The 18,343-nt window shown below is 35.2% G+C and overlaps 1 protein-coding gene across 2 annotated transcripts in view; it reads left to right on the top strand.

Annotated features, from left to right (window-relative positions):
- KDM5A (lysine demethylase 5A) overlaps nt 1–18,343 on the top strand; it is a 150,986-nt gene that overhangs the window by 118,351 nt on the left and 14,292 nt on the right. For both annotated transcript variants that reach the window (XM_077169653.1, XM_077169654.1), the window contains exons 21-27: nt 1,675–1,854; nt 2,226–2,387; nt 5,967–6,518; nt 6,850–6,993; nt 10,605–10,764; nt 11,793–12,013; nt 13,729–14,139. In XM_077169653.1, coding sequence (XP_077025768.1) covers nt 1,675–1,854; nt 2,226–2,387; nt 5,967–6,518; nt 6,850–6,993; nt 10,605–10,764; nt 11,793–12,013; nt 13,729–14,139 — 1,830 coding nt within the window. The remainder of the gene's footprint in view (nt 1–1,674; nt 1,855–2,225; nt 2,388–5,966; nt 6,519–6,849; nt 6,994–10,604; nt 10,765–11,792; nt 12,014–13,728; nt 14,140–18,343) is intronic.

The following is an 18,343-nucleotide window of genomic DNA, read 5'->3' on the forward strand; positions in this document are numbered from 1 at the left end:
TTACTTTTTTTCCTTTTACCCAGGGCCTGTTTTCCTGTTTCTGTTTCTCTTCTGTTCTTCTAAATTATTTCTGTTTTCACCTATAGCTCCTCTGTTTGATCTTTGACCTATTTCAGGCAGTTGGTTGTCCTCAAATGTCTGGTAATTCTAAGTTGGCTATTTATTTATAATTGAAAGACTTCAGTTGACAGGTTTAGGTAGCTGTCATGTATTTCCTCTATAATTTTGAAGGACTGTCTCTTCACCAGTTCCTTTTTTTTTCAGTGGGAAGATCAGTTTGTAGGCTCTAAGTAACAGGACGGGCTTTGCTGACAGACAGCATTCCTTTAGAATACATGGGTTGGAAACAGGCTCTTTCTAGGCTTATCCAGAAGGTATTCTGTAGTCAGATGGCTATAGTTGGGCACTAGAAGGGGTAGTAGTAAATATGTTATTTCTTGACCCTGTCTCTCTCTCAGCTTTTTTCTGTTCCAGTTAGCCATGTATTTTTATCCAAGTATCATGGTGATCTAATTCTGCTGTTATAATATCTAATAGAGGGTAGAAACTTCTTACTATTCTTTTTAAAAACTGATTTAGGTGTCTTGCCAGTTTACTTTTTCTAGATGCTTAAGTGTGTATCTTTTCAAAAGGAATTTATAATCAAGCAGTTAATAGATGAGAAGTAACCTTTTACTGGAATGTCAACACTTAGCACCTAACACTTGCCTTTGAATAACAGTGAATGTTTTGGGGACATAAACAATTTTGTATAGGTATGGCTATATGCTGTGACTGCTAGGAGATTCATCCAATCAGAAATGCTACTCTGAATTTTTATGAAGTTCAGACTGCCAACCCATTTCATGTGTTCTTGCCACTTGTTAATGGATTATTTGTTAATAACCCTCACACTTCCATAATGACTCAATCATTTAGCAAATTTAAAGCAGCATATAAATTCTAAAAACAATAATGACTTCATTAACCAGAAAATACTGAAACATTTGTTACTTAGAGGGAAAATATTTGCTCTCATCTCTGTTTATATTACATAAAATGGAGGTGGTCCTGAAACTAAACTGTTTTATTGAAACATTTTAAAAGACTTTAAAATGGGCAAAAGAGATTACTGGGTGTCCTTTCAATGAAAAACTTGATGTTATCTAGTGATCCCTACAAGATTGCACAATTCTAGGGATGTGTACAGCTTAGATTTTCTTTGGCTAAGCTATTTTACAACCCTGTTAGTTGTAACAAATGATAGTCGTACAAATGAATTATGTCCATAGAAAGGCAAATGCATTTGTCTGTGGTGGTGCAGTTGATTTCCACACTAGAAAAGATTTGAAACAATTTTATTGTCTGATATGATATTACAGTTTTGCATCTATTAGCAAATTTCTTCATTTCTAGTTGCAGTTATATATGTCTTTTTTCAACTGTCCTTTGAGCTGGTTTTTTTTTTTTATCTTATTGGTTCCCTTGTTTATTAATAACATAGACAAAATCTGTGGGAAAACATTTAAAAATAAATTTACACAAATGTTTTCTATAGGACAGTGGAAGTTACATCATTTAAAGAATAATATTTAATAAGAGAATTAACACAAAACTCTATGTAAAGTTTTCCAGCAATATATTGCCTGACTCTATAACACAACTCAGATTATGTGAGAATGTCTCATTTTTCAGAGTGGCAGCAACTATGCTTACTTGGAGCAGCTGGAGAGCTTATCTGCTAAAGGACGCCCTATCCCTGTGCGTCTTGATGCACTGCCCCAAGTGGAGTCACAGGTAGCGGCAGCACGTGCATGGAGAGAACGGACTGGGCGGACCTTTCTTAAGAAAAATTCTAGCCATACATTGTTACAGGTAAGGAGTAGTTTTGCTTTATACACATACTTAAAACAATCTTATCAGTAGGTGATCATTTAACATACCTGTAGGTACTAATAGGTACTATTGTTTGGTGAGGGTTGTTTACATTTTTTAGGTCACAGAAATACAAGTGCTTCATTTTAGGTAACACTACATTAGCCTAAATTCTGGAGCCTTAGGCAAACTCATTTCTTGTTCATCTTGTGCTGTGTCCAGAAAAGGCAGTCAACCTGGATCTTATCTCTATTATTATTAGACTGTGTCACTAAAAGTTCTTATTTCTCAGAAGTATGAATTGAAATATCATGGTCATTTTTAAGATTTTTTTTAAAACCGCAGTTCATATTTTGGTTTTATTTTTATAGGTGCTGAGTCCCCGGACTGACATTGGTATTTATGGAAGTGGTAAAAATAGAAGGAAAAAAGTAAAAGAGCTACTGGAAAAAGAAAAAGAAAAGGATCTGGACCTTGAGGCCCTGAGTGATCTAGAGGAAGGATTGGAGGAAACCAGAGATACAGCCATAGTGGTAAGAAATTATGTAATGGCTCTTGATTGTACTTGGTAAATTCAAAATTCTGTGAGCATAGTTGATGCAGAGGATAGTATATTACCTCATTTAACTTGTATGGTTAATTTAGTTGAACACCATAAGTATATGGAATGTTGAATAGGGTGTGAGATCTTGTTAGTTTGTCCAGGTTAGTGTGATGCCCTGGTATATCTCAAAGTAATTTGGCAGGGAATAAAGAAGTATTTATTTGCAAAGTTCCCTTGGAGGACTGGGGAGAAAGGAGGAAGCATTCAACTTCCCCTTTTAGGGCATTCCTGATATTCTTGCAAGCAGTTGGACAACCAAATCAACAGGCTGAGCCCTCAATCTTGGGTTTCTCCCTATGAAACTTATTCCTGCAGAGGAGAAGCTATGCCTACTTTAAGTTATGCCTAAGAGTCACCCCAAGAGAACCTCTTTTGTTGCTCAGATATGGCCTCTCTCTTCAAGCCAACTTGGCAGGTGAACTCACTGTCTTCCCCCCTATGTGGGACATGATTCCCAAGGGTGTAAATCTCTCTGGCAACGTGAGACAGAACTCCAGGGATTCACTGGGACCCAGCATCATGGGATTGAGAAAGCCTTCTTGACCAAAAGCAGGAAAAAGATAAATGAGACAAAATAAAATTTCAGTGACTGAGAGATTTCAAACAAAGTCGAGAAGTTATCCTGGAGGTTATTTGTATATATTATATAGATATCTCTTTTTAATTTATGATGTATTGGAGTTGCTGGAGGTACCTGAACTGTTGAGCTGTGTTCCAGTAGCCATGTTTCTTGAAGATGATTGTATAATGATATAACTTTTACAGTGTGACTGTGTGATTGTAAAACCTTGTGTCTGATGCTCCTTTTATTCAGGGTATGGACAGATAAGTAAAAAAATATGGATAAAAAATAAATAATGGGGGGAAGGGGGTAAAATAAATTGTTTAGGTTGAAATACTAGTGGTCAATGAGAGGGAGGGGTAAGGGGTAGGGGATGTATGAGTTTTTTTCTTTTTATTTCTTTCTGGAATGATGAAAGTGTTCTAAAAATCATCATGGTAATGAATACACAGCTATGTCATGATACTGTGAGCCTTTGTACACCATGTATTGAATGTATGTGTGTGAAGATTTGTCAATAAAAATACTAAAAAAAATTATGTGAGGATATTAGCAAATTCAGTGTTTATGTTTATTAATTAATCATTTCCTTCAGTCTCAAAGGAGGAAGATCTCCCAGTAGCTAACTTTTTAATCTGTACTCCAGATCCTAGTCCTTTCTTATATACTCTAGGGACCTTGCTCCCACAATTCCCTCATCACCACCGCCCCCACCTACCCCCCCCCCCCCCCCACTTTAAATTCTTCAGTTGCTTTGTCTCCACAGGTGTATTCTAGCATGATTGGCCCTTCTCTTAGAAACAAAATCAAGGAACAATAATAGCAACCATTACTTTCTTTCTACGTTCCCTTCTAATTGTTTTCTTTGAACTGTGGGTGATCCTGTGCTTCTGAACCTGATCCCCTATTCTTTTGATCACCCGCTTAGGCTCATGCACTTGCATTGTTTTGACTATCACCTTGATAGGAATGACCCTCACATTTCATATCTCCAGCCTGATCTCTCACCTGGCCACCTTAATCACATTAAAGACATTTTTACTTGGATTTCCACTGTAGTGTCAGATACAAAAACTGAAACTCATCACCTGTTATTTTCTTCTTTACCTTTTAAACTCTCTTTCTTTATTTTCTGCCCTCCCAACTTTTTCCTTTCTGACAGTTATACCAGTCTTTCTGTGAAGTCAACTTTAGTCCTTTTCTCTCAGGTTTATCCATATGCTTTTGAGCACTAAGAGGTAGTATTGATTTCAAGGAACCAGCATGGGTTTCATTAAGAATATCAATCCTATTAAGCCTGCCAGTACCTATCAGTCTAATTCGATTTCATTTTTTGGTTGGGCCCTTAAATTGGGGGACTGTTAGAGACATAGTATCTGGATTTGAGCAAGCCATACCATGTCCTTGTGGCTGACATGACTAAAAAACAGCTAGATGATAGAATAGATGAAATAATAATTATTTGAAAATCAGACCAAAGAGTATTGAATAATGGACCACATAAATCTAAAAGGAAGCCTAGGATAATATGTAAGAGGACTTTATCTTTGGCTCTCAACAATATTTTTTAAAATTATGGGAAAAACAAGGGGGAGAAAAGCAGAATTGAACCACCTTCCTACAAGTATTTTAATTTTGCATACTCTCTTTATTTTGGCAAGTTGAGCATTCTACCACTGACCTATGCTCATACATATTTAGTGTATTTTAAGAATATTTGTAATCAAAGAGGAATAATTTTACTATTCGACTCTCCCTGCCAAAATTGTTTGATTTTTCCATGTCTTTTCTTTATTGTTCTGATAGCTGTCTAATATTCCATCAAAATGTCCATAATTTGCTGAAAAGTTTTTTAACTTTGAACATTTTGGCTAGTGTTATAGGTTATAATGAAATGAACTTCTTTGTATAGTATTCTTTCAAATTGTTTTCCTTGAGTTGATCCATAGCAGTGGAATTACCAGATTAGAATGATGGTACTCTGTGACTCTTAATTCCATTGCTTTTCAAAGAAATTATACCACTGTACAGCTAACCATCTACGTTGTAAAAATACCTCCTTTCTCTTAGTAGAATTCAACAGTAATATTCAGTGTTCAATAAAATATGTGTAGCTGATAATTATTGAAAGATTATCTCATTTTTGCAGGGGAGAGAGACTGTGTTAAGATTGCTGAGAACAGAGGAAAGAAAAGGAAAATTAAAAAAGGAACTTTGGGCAATATGTAATCGTAGGGAGTTACATTCTCTTAAGTAAATTGATATGGATGTTTGTGTCTATAAATGATCTTGTTTTGAAACCAGTGAAAATGATCTGTCATTCAAGAACCTGCCTAACAAGCATATGTTGCCAGATGAGGACTGGAAATTATTTTAAAAATTTTCACACTATCAATAGTTTTAAAAAAAAGCACACTGAAAATATTCATGATAGTTAAATTTTGTTTGCCTTTATTAATTTGTTAAAGTGAGTTGCATAAAAATACTATTGTTATAATTGATCTTCAGGCTTTATTATTTCCCAGGTTATAAATAAAAGAGTCAGGCTTCATATTCAAGTTGCATGACTTTAAAAGATGTTATCTTTCCACCATTCTATTATAATAATTGATCGTCAGGCTTTATTATTTCCAGGTTATAAATAAAAGAGTCAGCCTTCATATTCAAGTTGCATGACTTTAAAGGATGTTATCTTTCCACCACTCTCCACTGAAGAGTTGAAAGTACTCTACTGATGTAAATTATCAAATGTGATACTGCTTTACCTATTTTATGAGCATTGTTTGCATGGAAATTGCCAAGCTGTCCCAAAATTTAGGAAATTGTTGACAGAACTAAAATTTTTTCAAGGACAATGCATTGTAACTATGAGACCATAACTCAGGTATTTTGAGGGGAGAGGGAGTTTGAAGTGATTCCTTTCAATTAAATGTTTGTTATATACAGGTGGCGGTTTTCAAAGAACGGGAGCAAAAAGAGATTGAAGCCATGCATTCCCTTAGAGCAGCCAACCTAGCCAAGATGACAATGGTGGATCGCATAGAAGAAGTAAAATTTTGTGTTTGCCGCAAGACAGCCAGTGGCTTTATGCTACAGTGTGAGCTCTGCAAAGACTGGTTCCATAATAGCTGTGTTCCTCTTCCTAAATCAAGTTCCCAGAAAAAAGGGTCCAGCTGGCAGGCTAAAGAAGTAAAATTCCTTTGCCCTCTTTGTATGCGATCGCGAAGGCCCAGACTTGAGACTATTCTGTCACTCCTGGTATCCCTTCAGAAGTTACCTGTACGGTTGCCTGAAGGTGAAGCCCTACAGTGTTTGACAGAACGTGCTATGAGTTGGCAAGATAGAGCACGACAGGCTCTCGCTACAGATGAGCTATCCTCTGCACTGGCGAAACTGTCTGTGTTGAGCCAGCGTATGGTGGAGCAAGCAGCTCGAGAAAAAACTGAAAAGATTATCAGTGCGGAACTCCAAAAAGCAGCTGCCAATCCTGACTTACAGGCAAGTATAGGATATACATTCTTTTTCTCTTTCAAGAGAAAATATTTGTCAGTGGTAAATCACATCTGTCTTACCAGTTGATTAGGTAACAGTAACTTCCCAACAGCTATGTTATCCATGGCATTTTCCTCGATACATACTTTTTGGTCACTTTACCTGGAAATATTTGCGTGGACCTTATATCGTAATCATATAATGTGTTCTCTACTAAACTATTGAAAAATTCTCTTAGCCACTTTCTCATTACATTTTGGTGGTCTGAAGCACATGTGAATTAGCCATGTTTGTTTAGTAGGTATCTCTGTTCAATCTGTAATTGTTTGTTGTTTAGGGACATTTAACTAGTTTCCAGCAGTCTGCTTTTAATCGGGTGGTGAGCAGTGTGTCATCTTCCCCTCGACAAACTATGGACTATGATGATGAAGAAACAGATTCTGATGAAGACATTAGGGAGACATATGGCTATGACATGAAGGTAATTACGACATCGAGGCTGTGTGAATACATGCCTGATCATTGGGTTTGTAATAAAAGCTGTTGGACTCTGATGTTTGAGGCCTGCAAGTGGAAAAGAAAGCTAGTCTGTCTTCCCTGTTTTATGGTGCTGGCATTATTTTAAAATTCCAAAGACTGAATTGTTTAAAACAGCAGTTTTTTTTAAAGGATATACATATTTTTTAAATCTGTGGTTTCCTCATCTTGTAACTGTTATGGCTTGGAGAAACTAGGGGAAAAAACTATGCATTGAAGTTACTGAAAACTTTCATGACTGATTTCAGGTTTTCAGATTTTTTTTTCTTAGATTATTAAAGTCTCTGTCTAGTTATGCTTTAGAATGCCATTCTAACTGCTGTGAGTCTTTCACTCTAGTCTCACTTCTGAATGGTGTAAGATAAAATGTCATATTCAGAGATGAGTCAATTCTTGAGCCCATGGTTAGAATTTGCAGTGTTATAGTTGCAGCTAGAACAGATTATTTGCCATCAATATGATTATTTTGATAATGACCCCACAGTGATGGTATAGAGAAGGTTTGGCACATTTTTTGTGTGTGTCAGATTCTTTTGGCCTTTCATCGTCATTCATATCACTTACAAGTCAGGTGCAAGTTCTTCATCTTTGTACCTAGTAATAACATCATTATCTACCTAGAGATTCTGCCGGGTCATAGTTAATCCATTGATCTGTTTTATATTATTCTAAGTTGCTCCATTTAGAATCTATGCCTGTAACTGGTCAGTTCCTACTATGATGTGAGAGATTGCCTCCAAAGAACCACGGGGTTGATTCTTTTCCATATCCCTTAACAGTCTTTGTCTTTTCATCGTGTAGATCAGGTTCGTACTGCTCATTCTTAGAGCATGAATCCCATCAGCATTAAAACTGGGATGTCAAAAACATCCATCTTAGAATCTGGTAAATTTGTCTTTGGGAAAATATTTTCCTCAAGATAAATATGAATTCTTAATTCCAAAGGAACATTTAGGGAGGGAATTTTCAGACTTTAGGAAAAGTTGAAACTTGAATTAGCCAGTTGAAATAAGTTTCTGAGTACCTTATTACCCAGAAATTAAAGATCAGCTTTGTGGAGGATGACCAGGAGCAGCTAAAAAAGAATGTAGCCCGTGCCAGCTATGAGTTAGTTAGCTTTTTACTTAAATGCTAGAATCACCTGTTTGCCATAGCTTAGAGGCCTCCAATACTTGTGTGTTTTCCTTTCCTAGCACGTTAGTATCAATCACTACTCTAGAATTTCTGAATGCAATGAGCTTTGCTTAGAAGCAGATTGATAACCTGTGAAAACAAAACAGTATGAGTATTATGTGATCTTCAGGAGCAGAGCTGTGGTTTAATATGGTTGTACAGAGAGTAGTAGTCCTTTTTTGCAGAACTTGCATGGGAGTCTCAGCTTCCTATCATAGGGAATATTGACAGTATAGAAAAGCAAAATTATGAATCTTATAGTGTTAGCAATGTATTCACCAGCTTGAAGGAGTGGAAGGGTAGTGGCAAGATTTATAATAGTAATTCAAGGCCAAATTTACCTTGATATTCTCACTTTTGCATTAAAAAAATGTTATTCTTGAACAACATTTTCTCTTAGAGCAAGCACTTACTGTGTAATGAAAACTGTATTTGCAGGTTGATTTGCAATTGTCTTTTTCCCTTTGTATAATGTACCCTGGTTGTGACCATCAATTCATAATGAATGTAATTTGAATTTAGTATCTTTACTTGAGGAAGAGCTGCCTACTGGTTTAGGAAAAAGAGTAGGTAATTATGGTAAAATAAAATCAGTCATTTGAACTTAGCTGTGTAGCATTTAGATGTTAAGAACAGATGGTTTATGCTTTGTATTGTTTTATTACTTCATTTTGCATTATATTCTGTTGTCATCACTAAAATACTCTTGCGCAGCAATCCAAGAAAATCATTATGATACTCAATGATTATTCCTTAAGAAGATGTATATTTAATGAAGCAGAGTTTGTCAGAGATCTTTTGGGATGCTGTCTGGGAAAACCTGCTTTCAAATATATATTTGATTATTTCTTTTTAAGACATATTTACCTTTGCTTCCATATTACAGTTTATATTTTACAAATGCCTATATGTAGAGAATTATATACCACAAAAGAGGTTATAGAACCATGGTAGCTATTATCTCCCTGAAAATCCTTTGTGAATTCCACTAAGTGCTTGTTTCTCTTAGGTCCTTTTGTTTTTCATTCCTGTGTTGCTACTTTCCTGCCTTCTTTTAGGTGAATCAAATGTTTTTTGGTATTTTATTTCTTTTATTGGCTTCTTAGCTATACTTATAATTTTATTTTTTTTAGTGCTTGCTCTAGGGCTAACAGTGCATCTTTAACTTACTGATGTTCCCCCCCCCCCAACCTTTAAAAAATATAGAAACCATTCTTAGCTTGCATAAAAACAGACTGCCAACTAGATTTGGCCCACAGACTGTAGCTTGCCAACCCTCTTGCTACACATTTTTCCTTTGCCTGTTAGTATCCTTCTGTCAGATAGGGGGCATTAGCGAAAATTAAAAGGCCAAAACAGTAAGAAAGGACTTGATCCTTCCTGTTTTATTTCTCATTCCTGTCGTCATCCTTTGATCTGTATGCCATTTCACCCTGGCAGCAGCAACTAGTTCCAGTTTCAAGATTTTGGGTTTTTTTTCCCCTCCATACCCCTGAAGCCAACTACATCATGTTCCCTCAGAGTTAGCAAAACTAACTGACTAGTACTTCCATTTCAGAGTTCTGGGTGCCAACTCTTTAGGGCCCTTTCCCTAGATTTTAATTTCTAATAACTCTTCCTCTTTTCCTTTGTCCCCTCAAGTCCTAGGGATGGTAACTCTTTTCCTGCAGTTATTAATTTGGTGCTATCTCAGTGACTCCCTTTGCCTTTTCACTTATTCAGTGCACATTTAACCAATTTCCCTATATTAAATTCTCACTATTGAAATATTTGGTAGAGGTACTGTCTTCTTGTCTGCACACTGACCATTAAAGTACAGTTAAGCTTATGGAAGTTAACTACATTGGGAGCATCATCTGAGTCCTCAAGTCTTCATTAGAGTTATTAGGAGTGATATAATTTGTATATTGTCAGTTAGGATCTTCATTGTGTTAAGTAAGGACACTTGGTTAGCTTCTAGGGTTTGAAGACTTTAAGAAGAGGACTAAATGGCTTGAATTTAAGATATTGCATCTAAATTTTTCTTAAGTCCTTTTTTTTTCTTTCTTTTCTTTTAAAGGGTCAGAGTTCCTTAACTTGTTGGTATAGGAGTTTTATGGGCTGTAGACTATAGAAGGTAGATAATTTCCTATAGGTTTATTATCGCTATGGTATTTTATTTTGTTTCATTTGAGCTTTACTGTATTCCCTTTCACTTGAAACTATGCTCAATAGTGGTTTTCTTTACAGTGGACATTTTTTGTCTTTATTTATTATTATATATTTAATTTGAATGCCATATTTTTATTGTATTAGAAACTTTAACCTGAAAGCCTGCATTTAGATCCTTATCATAGGTGAAGTTGTTCTAATTCTGAATATCTAACCTTGTTTCTTCTACAGGACACAGCCAGTGTAAAGTCCTCTAGCAGTCTAGAACCCAATCTTTTTTGTGATGAGGAGATTCCCATTAAGTCTGAGGAGGTAGTGACACACATGTGGACAGCACCTTCATTCTGTGCAGAACATGCTTATTCTTCTGCTTCTAAGAGTTGCTCTCAAGGTATATTCTTTATAAAAAGTGGAAAAGATGAGCCTAAAGCCCATGAGAAGAAGCATTGTACTAATCAAAATTATTTGTGACTCTCTACTGAATTGAACATGATTTCCTGGTCACAAAATGCTAACAGAATCTGAAAACGCTATTTGGTTAAGAAAAGTCAGCCCCTATTTGCATTTTCTATCATTAGATGATAGTCTTATTTACATAAATTGTAGAATCCTAGTCAGAAGATCTTCAAAGGCTGTCTAGTCCAGTCTCTGTAAAATCCCTGTTAGATAGTCATTTAATTTCTTACTTGACCATTACCAGTTGTTCAGGAACTTGCTGCTTTTTAAGAATATTCATTTTGATTTTGGATAGGTTTCATTTTTGGAAAGTTCTTCTTTTCGTTGGTAGATGATTTCTCTATTATGTTGACTTACTGTTTCCCCTCAAAAAATAAGTCATACTGCTTTACCTCACATAGGCAGAAGTGGAGGGTGTTTCTTCCTAATAAAATTAAGAATGTTATGAAATTGTATATTATTGTCTATTTATTAGGAAGATAATTATTTATAGAGGGCAGCTATTCGCTTAAACTTTTTGGTATAGTGTAAAATGGAGAGAACGTGAATTAGATCCCCCCTTCATCCCCCCTTCCTGCCCACCACCTCTGCACACTGCCCTTGGCCACAGAAGAATTTGATTAAGAAGTCAATTTTTGGGTGGGCCACGGTGGCTCAGCAGGTGAGAATGCTTGCCTGCCATGCCCGAGGACCCGGGTTCGATTCCCGGTGCCTGCCCATGGGGAAAAAAAAAAAAGTCAATTTTTTAGAGTGGACCTCGGAATTCTACATTTTTTTGTTCTCTATTTGTTTTTAAATTTCATTTTCACTTTTATATTGATGCAGTGAGCCCAGATATCTAAATAAAGTCAGTAGTGGGAAAGGAGGAACCATTTCCTTAAATATTTACTTTGAAAACATTACTGTTTTTCCATAGTTTTCATTTTTTTGTTTGGCCTTATGGTTTTTGTTTGTTTTGGAAAGGTTCTAGCACCCCAAGGAAACAACCTCGGAAAAGCCCTCTGGTACCCCGAAGTTTGGAACCTCCAGTGTTGGAGTTGTCACCTGGAGCTAAAGCCCAGTTGGAGGAACTTATGATGGTTGGAGATCTCTTAGAAGTATCTCTGGATGAAACACAGCACATTTGGCGGATTTTACAGGCCACACACCCACCCTCTGAAGACAGATTCTTGCATATTATGGAGGTATGGATTTAAAACTTACTTAAACAGTGATTTTAAAACAGTTTAGGAGGTATGGATTTAAAGCTTACTTAAACAGTGATTTTAAAACAGTTTAGAATGCTCAGGTTCCTTGAGATACTCCATGTGTTGGTAAGAGAATGGCTGAGTGGGCTGGCTCTTTTATTCTTCCACTTAAGCCAAGAGTTCTGCTTTATGGTTTTCTTTATTGAGATTCTTGGTACCATTCAGTTTTAAAAATAAAAGCCATTTTTGCTAAAGAGAAATGGAGAGAGGAAAACCCACAGTTTAGAACAATATATTTAGCTACTGTCAGAGGGTCCAAAGTTACGCAGAGGAAGATATAGTGATTAAAAAAAGAAGAGAGATGGTTAAATAAGTAGAGGTGGGAGGGAGAGTCCACATTCATATTTTACACTTGTACAGCAGCTAGTAATTGTCTTAATGTTTTTAGATCCATAATCTCATTTGATCCTCACCATAATCCTGAAGGGAGGCAGGAGAGGGATAGTCAGGGCAAGTATTTAGCCCATTCTGCATATGAGGAAATTAAGGATCAGAGAGGTGGAAACTTTTCTAAGGTCACATATCTAATAAATACCAAACCTGGATGCTAACTCTGGGAACTCTGACATCTACTACTAGTATTTTTTTTATTGGTTCCATTTAATGGGAGGGTACAGTGTCACCAACACTGACTTATTTAGCATATTATAGAATTAGTTCTTTGTTTTTGGTTTAGAAATCAAATAGAAAGTAGCCTAATATAGTGTTTTCCATTGTACACAAATTTCCTTCACATTCATTATCTCATCTGACTCTCTTACATATAAGGAAACAAAGTATTAGGTGGTTAAATATTCTTCTTTAAGAAGAATTAATCCACTATTTAATTTAACCCACTATTCTAGATTTTGTTGATTCTTAAGTTTCTGTGATTCAGAATCAGATTGAGGATCAGAGATTCTCAAGTCTCAAATCTGTGGGAACATGTTAGTTCCTAAGTAACATCTCAGATGTTAGTTCCTAAGTAAATATCAAGTTATGTTACATTTTTCCTATTTTTCTTTGTACTTCCACCTCTTCTTTATTAGATACACTCTATTGTTAAAACTGTAAATGTTGATTACACATAACAGCATCAATATTAGAAAGTTGAAAAATTTTTTTCACTTTTTATCTCATTGGCTGTAGTCTAGTCCTTGCCAAAGTCACTACCTACCCTTTGTAATGAGATTATAGATACAATTTTATATGTTTTGCTGACATTTCTGATAACTTCCTGACCACCAAGAATTTAATAACTGAGTTAATAAAGAACTTTAGTAGTGGTAGGTGAGTGAGACCCCCCAAAAAATTTATTAAAGGTTGGGCCATGGTGGCTCAGCAGGCAGAGTTCTCTCCTGCCATGCCAGAGACCTGGGTTCGGTTTCCCAGTGCCTGCCCATTGGAAAAAAAAAGTTATTAGGTAATTTAGAGTATTTGTAGATTTATGTGAATGTTTTCATCTCAATTAAAGAGAGATTCTACAAACTAGGTTAATATATGCTAACACTGACCATTTTGCCCTTTTTTCCCTAGTAAGCTAAAAATAAGATAGAAATGTTTTAGAACTTGTTGCTGTTTTCTACTGTTATCTTCATTTAATGTATTTGCCTTCTTAAAATGTCTTTTAATTGTTTTGCTTTAAAATTGTTTCTAATTGTATATTTTTGAAGGATGACAGCATGGAAGAGAAACCAGTAAAAATAAAAGGAAAGGACTCTTCAGAGAAGAAACGGAAACGGAAACTAGAAAAGGTTGAACAACTTTTTGGAGAAGGCAAACCAAAGTCCAAGGAGTTGAAGAAAATGGACAAACCTAAAAAGAAGAAACTGAAATTAAGTGCAGACAAATCAAAGGAGCTGAACAAACTGGCCAAGAAACTAGCAAAAGAAGAAGAGAGAAAGAAAAAAAAGGAGAAGGCTGCTGCAGCCAAAGTTGAACTTGTAAAAGAAAATACTGAAAAGAAGAGAGAGAGGAAAGTGCTGGACATCCCCTCAAAGTATGACTGGTCAGGAGCAGAGGAATCTGATGATGAGAATGCAGTATGTGCAGCACAAGACTGCCAAAGGCCCTGCAAGGACAAGGTGAGTTCCAACTATATATAGTAAATTGAGAGAGAACGAGTATCAGCAGTCATGGAGACATATATGTGATATAACAGTAGTCTGTTTTTGATTCCAGGATTTGGGCCTCCAACATTATCTGCTCTCTAGGTTTCTATCAATGGTTTTGAATAATGAGGCTCCTAGGTCAGAGGGCTTAATAGAAGTTGTTAGGTTTTAAAAATCCTGTGCTTGGTGAACATAATGAGACCAGAGCAGAGAAGCTATGTGATAACCTGTGGCAGCAGTGCATCTCATATATAGGAGGCATTAGTTTCAGAATAGTCTGAATAGTTATCCTTCCACATAGGGTGAATGAGAGAGCTAAATACCTTGTCAGTTAACCACAGTGGCTTGAAAAAATATCCTGGGCCAGTAGTCTAGAGCTGTGACAAATTGCATTAAGACTGAGTTGTTTAAAGACCTAAAACTAAGAAGTTTTTCTTTCCTTTTGATCCATATCTTATCCATGCTCACGCCTGTGTGAACTCTCTTGAATGGAATATATGTATTTTCAAATTCCTTGCATAAAGCCTGTGAAAGTTATAGTTCTGACCATATCCAGAGACTGCTCTCTTCCACTTCCTCTTGGGAAGGAAATTTTTAGCGGTCTTAAAATTGATCAGCTTAACCGTAGGAACTCCTGTCTTGGCATTCAGCACTAGTAATAGTCTTTTAGTCAAGCTTTTACTTTTTTCTTCTTAAGCGAGGAAAATTTTACCATTTCAAAAATGCTAGATCAATTGTAATTTCAGATAACTTAACATTTTAAACAGCAGTCCACCTTAAATTTTACTCTTTGCCTAAGTTTTTAGATTAACTGTTCAAACTCTGGAGCAGTCTACAACAAACAATCCTGACCGTTAAAGGTATCATTTAAAAATTTTCATCCCTAAATTCTAAGTTTATTAATTATGTGATTGCTCTTCATTTGATAATATTTATTACATGGACTTCTGAGAAAGACAGATAGACTTTATGAAAAATCCCAGTTCATTAAATGAGTGGAGACATGCATTATAGTTTCTATCAAAAGATTATTAATAAATTCATAGTTTTGATTTTGTTTATTATGCTTCTTATGTCACTTGATATTTAAAATTTTTGTAGCTCCTCAGTTTGAAAGTATGAACAAAATAAATATAACTGCATCACTGTTCCCTGCAGTATACTCTTGTTTTCTTACTCACACATTCTAGAGCTTGAAAAGGACCAAATAAGTTACCTTGTCCATGTACCTTATTTTATACGTGATGAAACAAATAAATGATGTGCCACAGTCATAGAGCTTACTAGTGGCAAAACCAAAACCCTGGTTCCTTGGCTTCCAGACCAGGCTGTCTCCAGTATATTGGTATAGTATTGAGTTCCATTATTCACCTCACCATTATGAGATATAAGTAAAAATCATTCCACAACTAAATAACACTTATCTTTAAATTGCTAATCTGAGAAGTTTTCCACTCATTTTTTGAAAATAAATATATGTCTCATAGTCCCACCTTCGAAGGACAACAGCTATAAATATTTTAATGTGTCCTTCCAATCCTTTTTCTATATGATTTGTTTTATGTAGTTGTCATACTGTCTCTTTACTTTTGTCTTACTGTTTTCATTTCATAAGCATTTCTTATATAAACACTTAAGCATTTTTGTAGATATATGTATATGTATTATTTTTGTCTTTTATTTTGAATCTATTCACACCTGAATTTATTAAAAAGGCTGATGGAGGATTAAGCATTCTCTTTGAATACTGAAGTATTAGCAACTCAGTGTTTGCAGAACCTTCTCCTGTTTCTTTATCTTAACTAATTTATTAGCAGTCTCAAGGCCAGCAGCAAGAAATAATGATTCTTTTTTTAAGCTTTCCTGTCTTGTTTTCTACATTATTATAGTTCATATCCATCATGAACCTTTTACCTTCTCTCTTTTTCCCTTTTTGCTTTATCTCTTCAAGAATCTCTCCCTTCTCTTCTGCCCAGTATCTTAAATGTGGTTCAGTTTATTTATTATCCTGATTTCCTTCTTATAACTTACAAGCTGTACCATTAGTTTCTTTTTTTCATCATCTGTAAACTGTTAAGTTAACATTTGCCCTCCTTACTTTACAAGGTTATGAGGATAAAATGAGGTAATCTGTGAAAGCACTTGTTAACTAAAGATACAATATGAAAGTAATGTGACCTTTTTTGAGTGAGCCCTGAGATTGCTCCTAATACTTTCTTTAAAATCTAGAAAACGATCATAAACATTTTGATGGAGCAGAGGATTTAGCTGAATATTCAGAGGAAATGTCTGTTTTAATCCATTAAATGAATGTAAAGACGAGCGGTGTGTGCCTTTTAACCTTTCATTAGCTTACATAAAGAAAACTTAGTAAATGTTGTGTTTCTATAATGTGCTCAATTTTAAATAGAAATTATTTTATCTTACGGACATTTTCTTATCATTGCTATTTTATTTTTATGTTCTCCACCTATTCCTAACACCAGTTTTGATAAATGAAAGATGTGTTTCTTTGAAAGCTTTATAGAGAATTTTACAACTTTCTCAATATGAATTATGTTTCTCTAAAGAAACCAAATTAATACCTGGCATACATCTTCAGAATGAATTTGATGAAAAGTAATGATTTTTCAGGAACACTCTGTTTTCTTTAAAATATCAAACAGCAGAAATAATTTCTGTTATTCATTCTTATTTAGGTAAATTTGCCTTTACTATTTTTAGCCAGTCATTACTGAGACTTTTCCCCCCAAAATGTATCTTTCACAAGATACATTATCTCTTCAAGAATCTTGAAGAGAAGAAATCTTTCACAAGATTTTCTTGTGAAAATTAGAGGAAAGATTGCTTGAATGTCCCTAGCCTCAATCTCAAGGTGTTTTAGAAAGAGAAAAGAAAAATACCAGAATAATGTAAAGATTTTTTTAAAAACGTGATCTCTGCCATCAATTACCAAATTAACTTCAAGCTGAAATTAATTTACAAAATAGTAGGAAAGAACTGATTTCAAAACATTACATTTAAAGTTCAAAATCTTTTTTCCCCTGAACTCTGTTCCCTTCATTTAGTCTTACTAGTATCAAGAGTAAAACAATTTAAGTTGAAAGAACAAGTTCTTTCAGGCTAATATTTAAGTAACATTTTTTTTCCTGTATTAGAATAAATACGTAATTATTTTAATTTTTACTCTCATTGTTGACCCATTTCCTTCACTTTTTTCCTTATCCATTTACTGCTTCCATAAGAAGTTTGGCTTGGTAAATAGAGATTAAGTTTATAACCTTATACCTGTCAATTTTACTATTTGTTAGCCATACTGGTTTTTAAAGATTTCAGTGAGGGTGTTGTCTCAGCCAAGGTATTTGCATTATCTGTGGCTTTACCAGTTTATATTTCCTTTTTTTAAAAAAACACAAAAGCAAAAACATTTTTTTATTGTGAAATATTAAAAAAGCAATACATTTCAAAGTACATTGTAACAAGTTAGTTGCAGAACAGATTTCAGAGTTTGGTATGGGTTACAGTTGTACAATTTTAGGTTTTTCCTTCTAGCTGCTCAAAGACACTGGAGACTAAAAGAAATATCAATATAGTGATTCAGCAGTCATACTCATTTGTTAAGTCCTGTCTTCTCTGTTATAACTCTTTCTTCTCCGTTGATCCTTCTTCCAGTCTTTAGGGGTATTTTTTATTGTTATTCTAACTTTTTCATGTTGGAAGCAGCTGTCAATAATATGGGATAGGAGGATGGAACTAGTTAATGTTTTTGGAGAGGCTGGCCTCTCTGGGTTTCAGGACTTATCTGGCCTAGGAACCCATTTGGAAATTTTAAGTTTCTGGGAATAATCACAGTGCATGAAACTTTTGAAGAATCTCAGGTAGAGCCCTAGGTGTTCTTTAGGATAAAAAGGAATGGTTTTGGCAAACCATGGTAAATGGCAGTATTGAGCTGAAGCTTGTGTAAGAGTAGCCACTCGACTCTATTTGAACTCACTTGGCCACTGTGAGTTCAGAATAACTTGGCCACTTATTTTGTTACATTTCTTTCACATTCCTTATAACACAGATAATCAAAGATTGAATTACCTAAATGTGTGTAACACACAGACTATGATGATACTCACATATGGTAACCAACTGTCCTCTTACTCCTTGGTAAACTGGGAGGGTTGGTCTC

Source organism: Tamandua tetradactyla, chromosome 7 (genome assembly GCF_023851605.1).
Source record: "Tamandua tetradactyla isolate mTamTet1 chromosome 7, mTamTet1.pri, whole genome shotgun sequence".
Classification (NCBI taxonomy): Eukaryota; Metazoa; Chordata; class Mammalia; order Pilosa; family Myrmecophagidae; genus Tamandua; species Tamandua tetradactyla.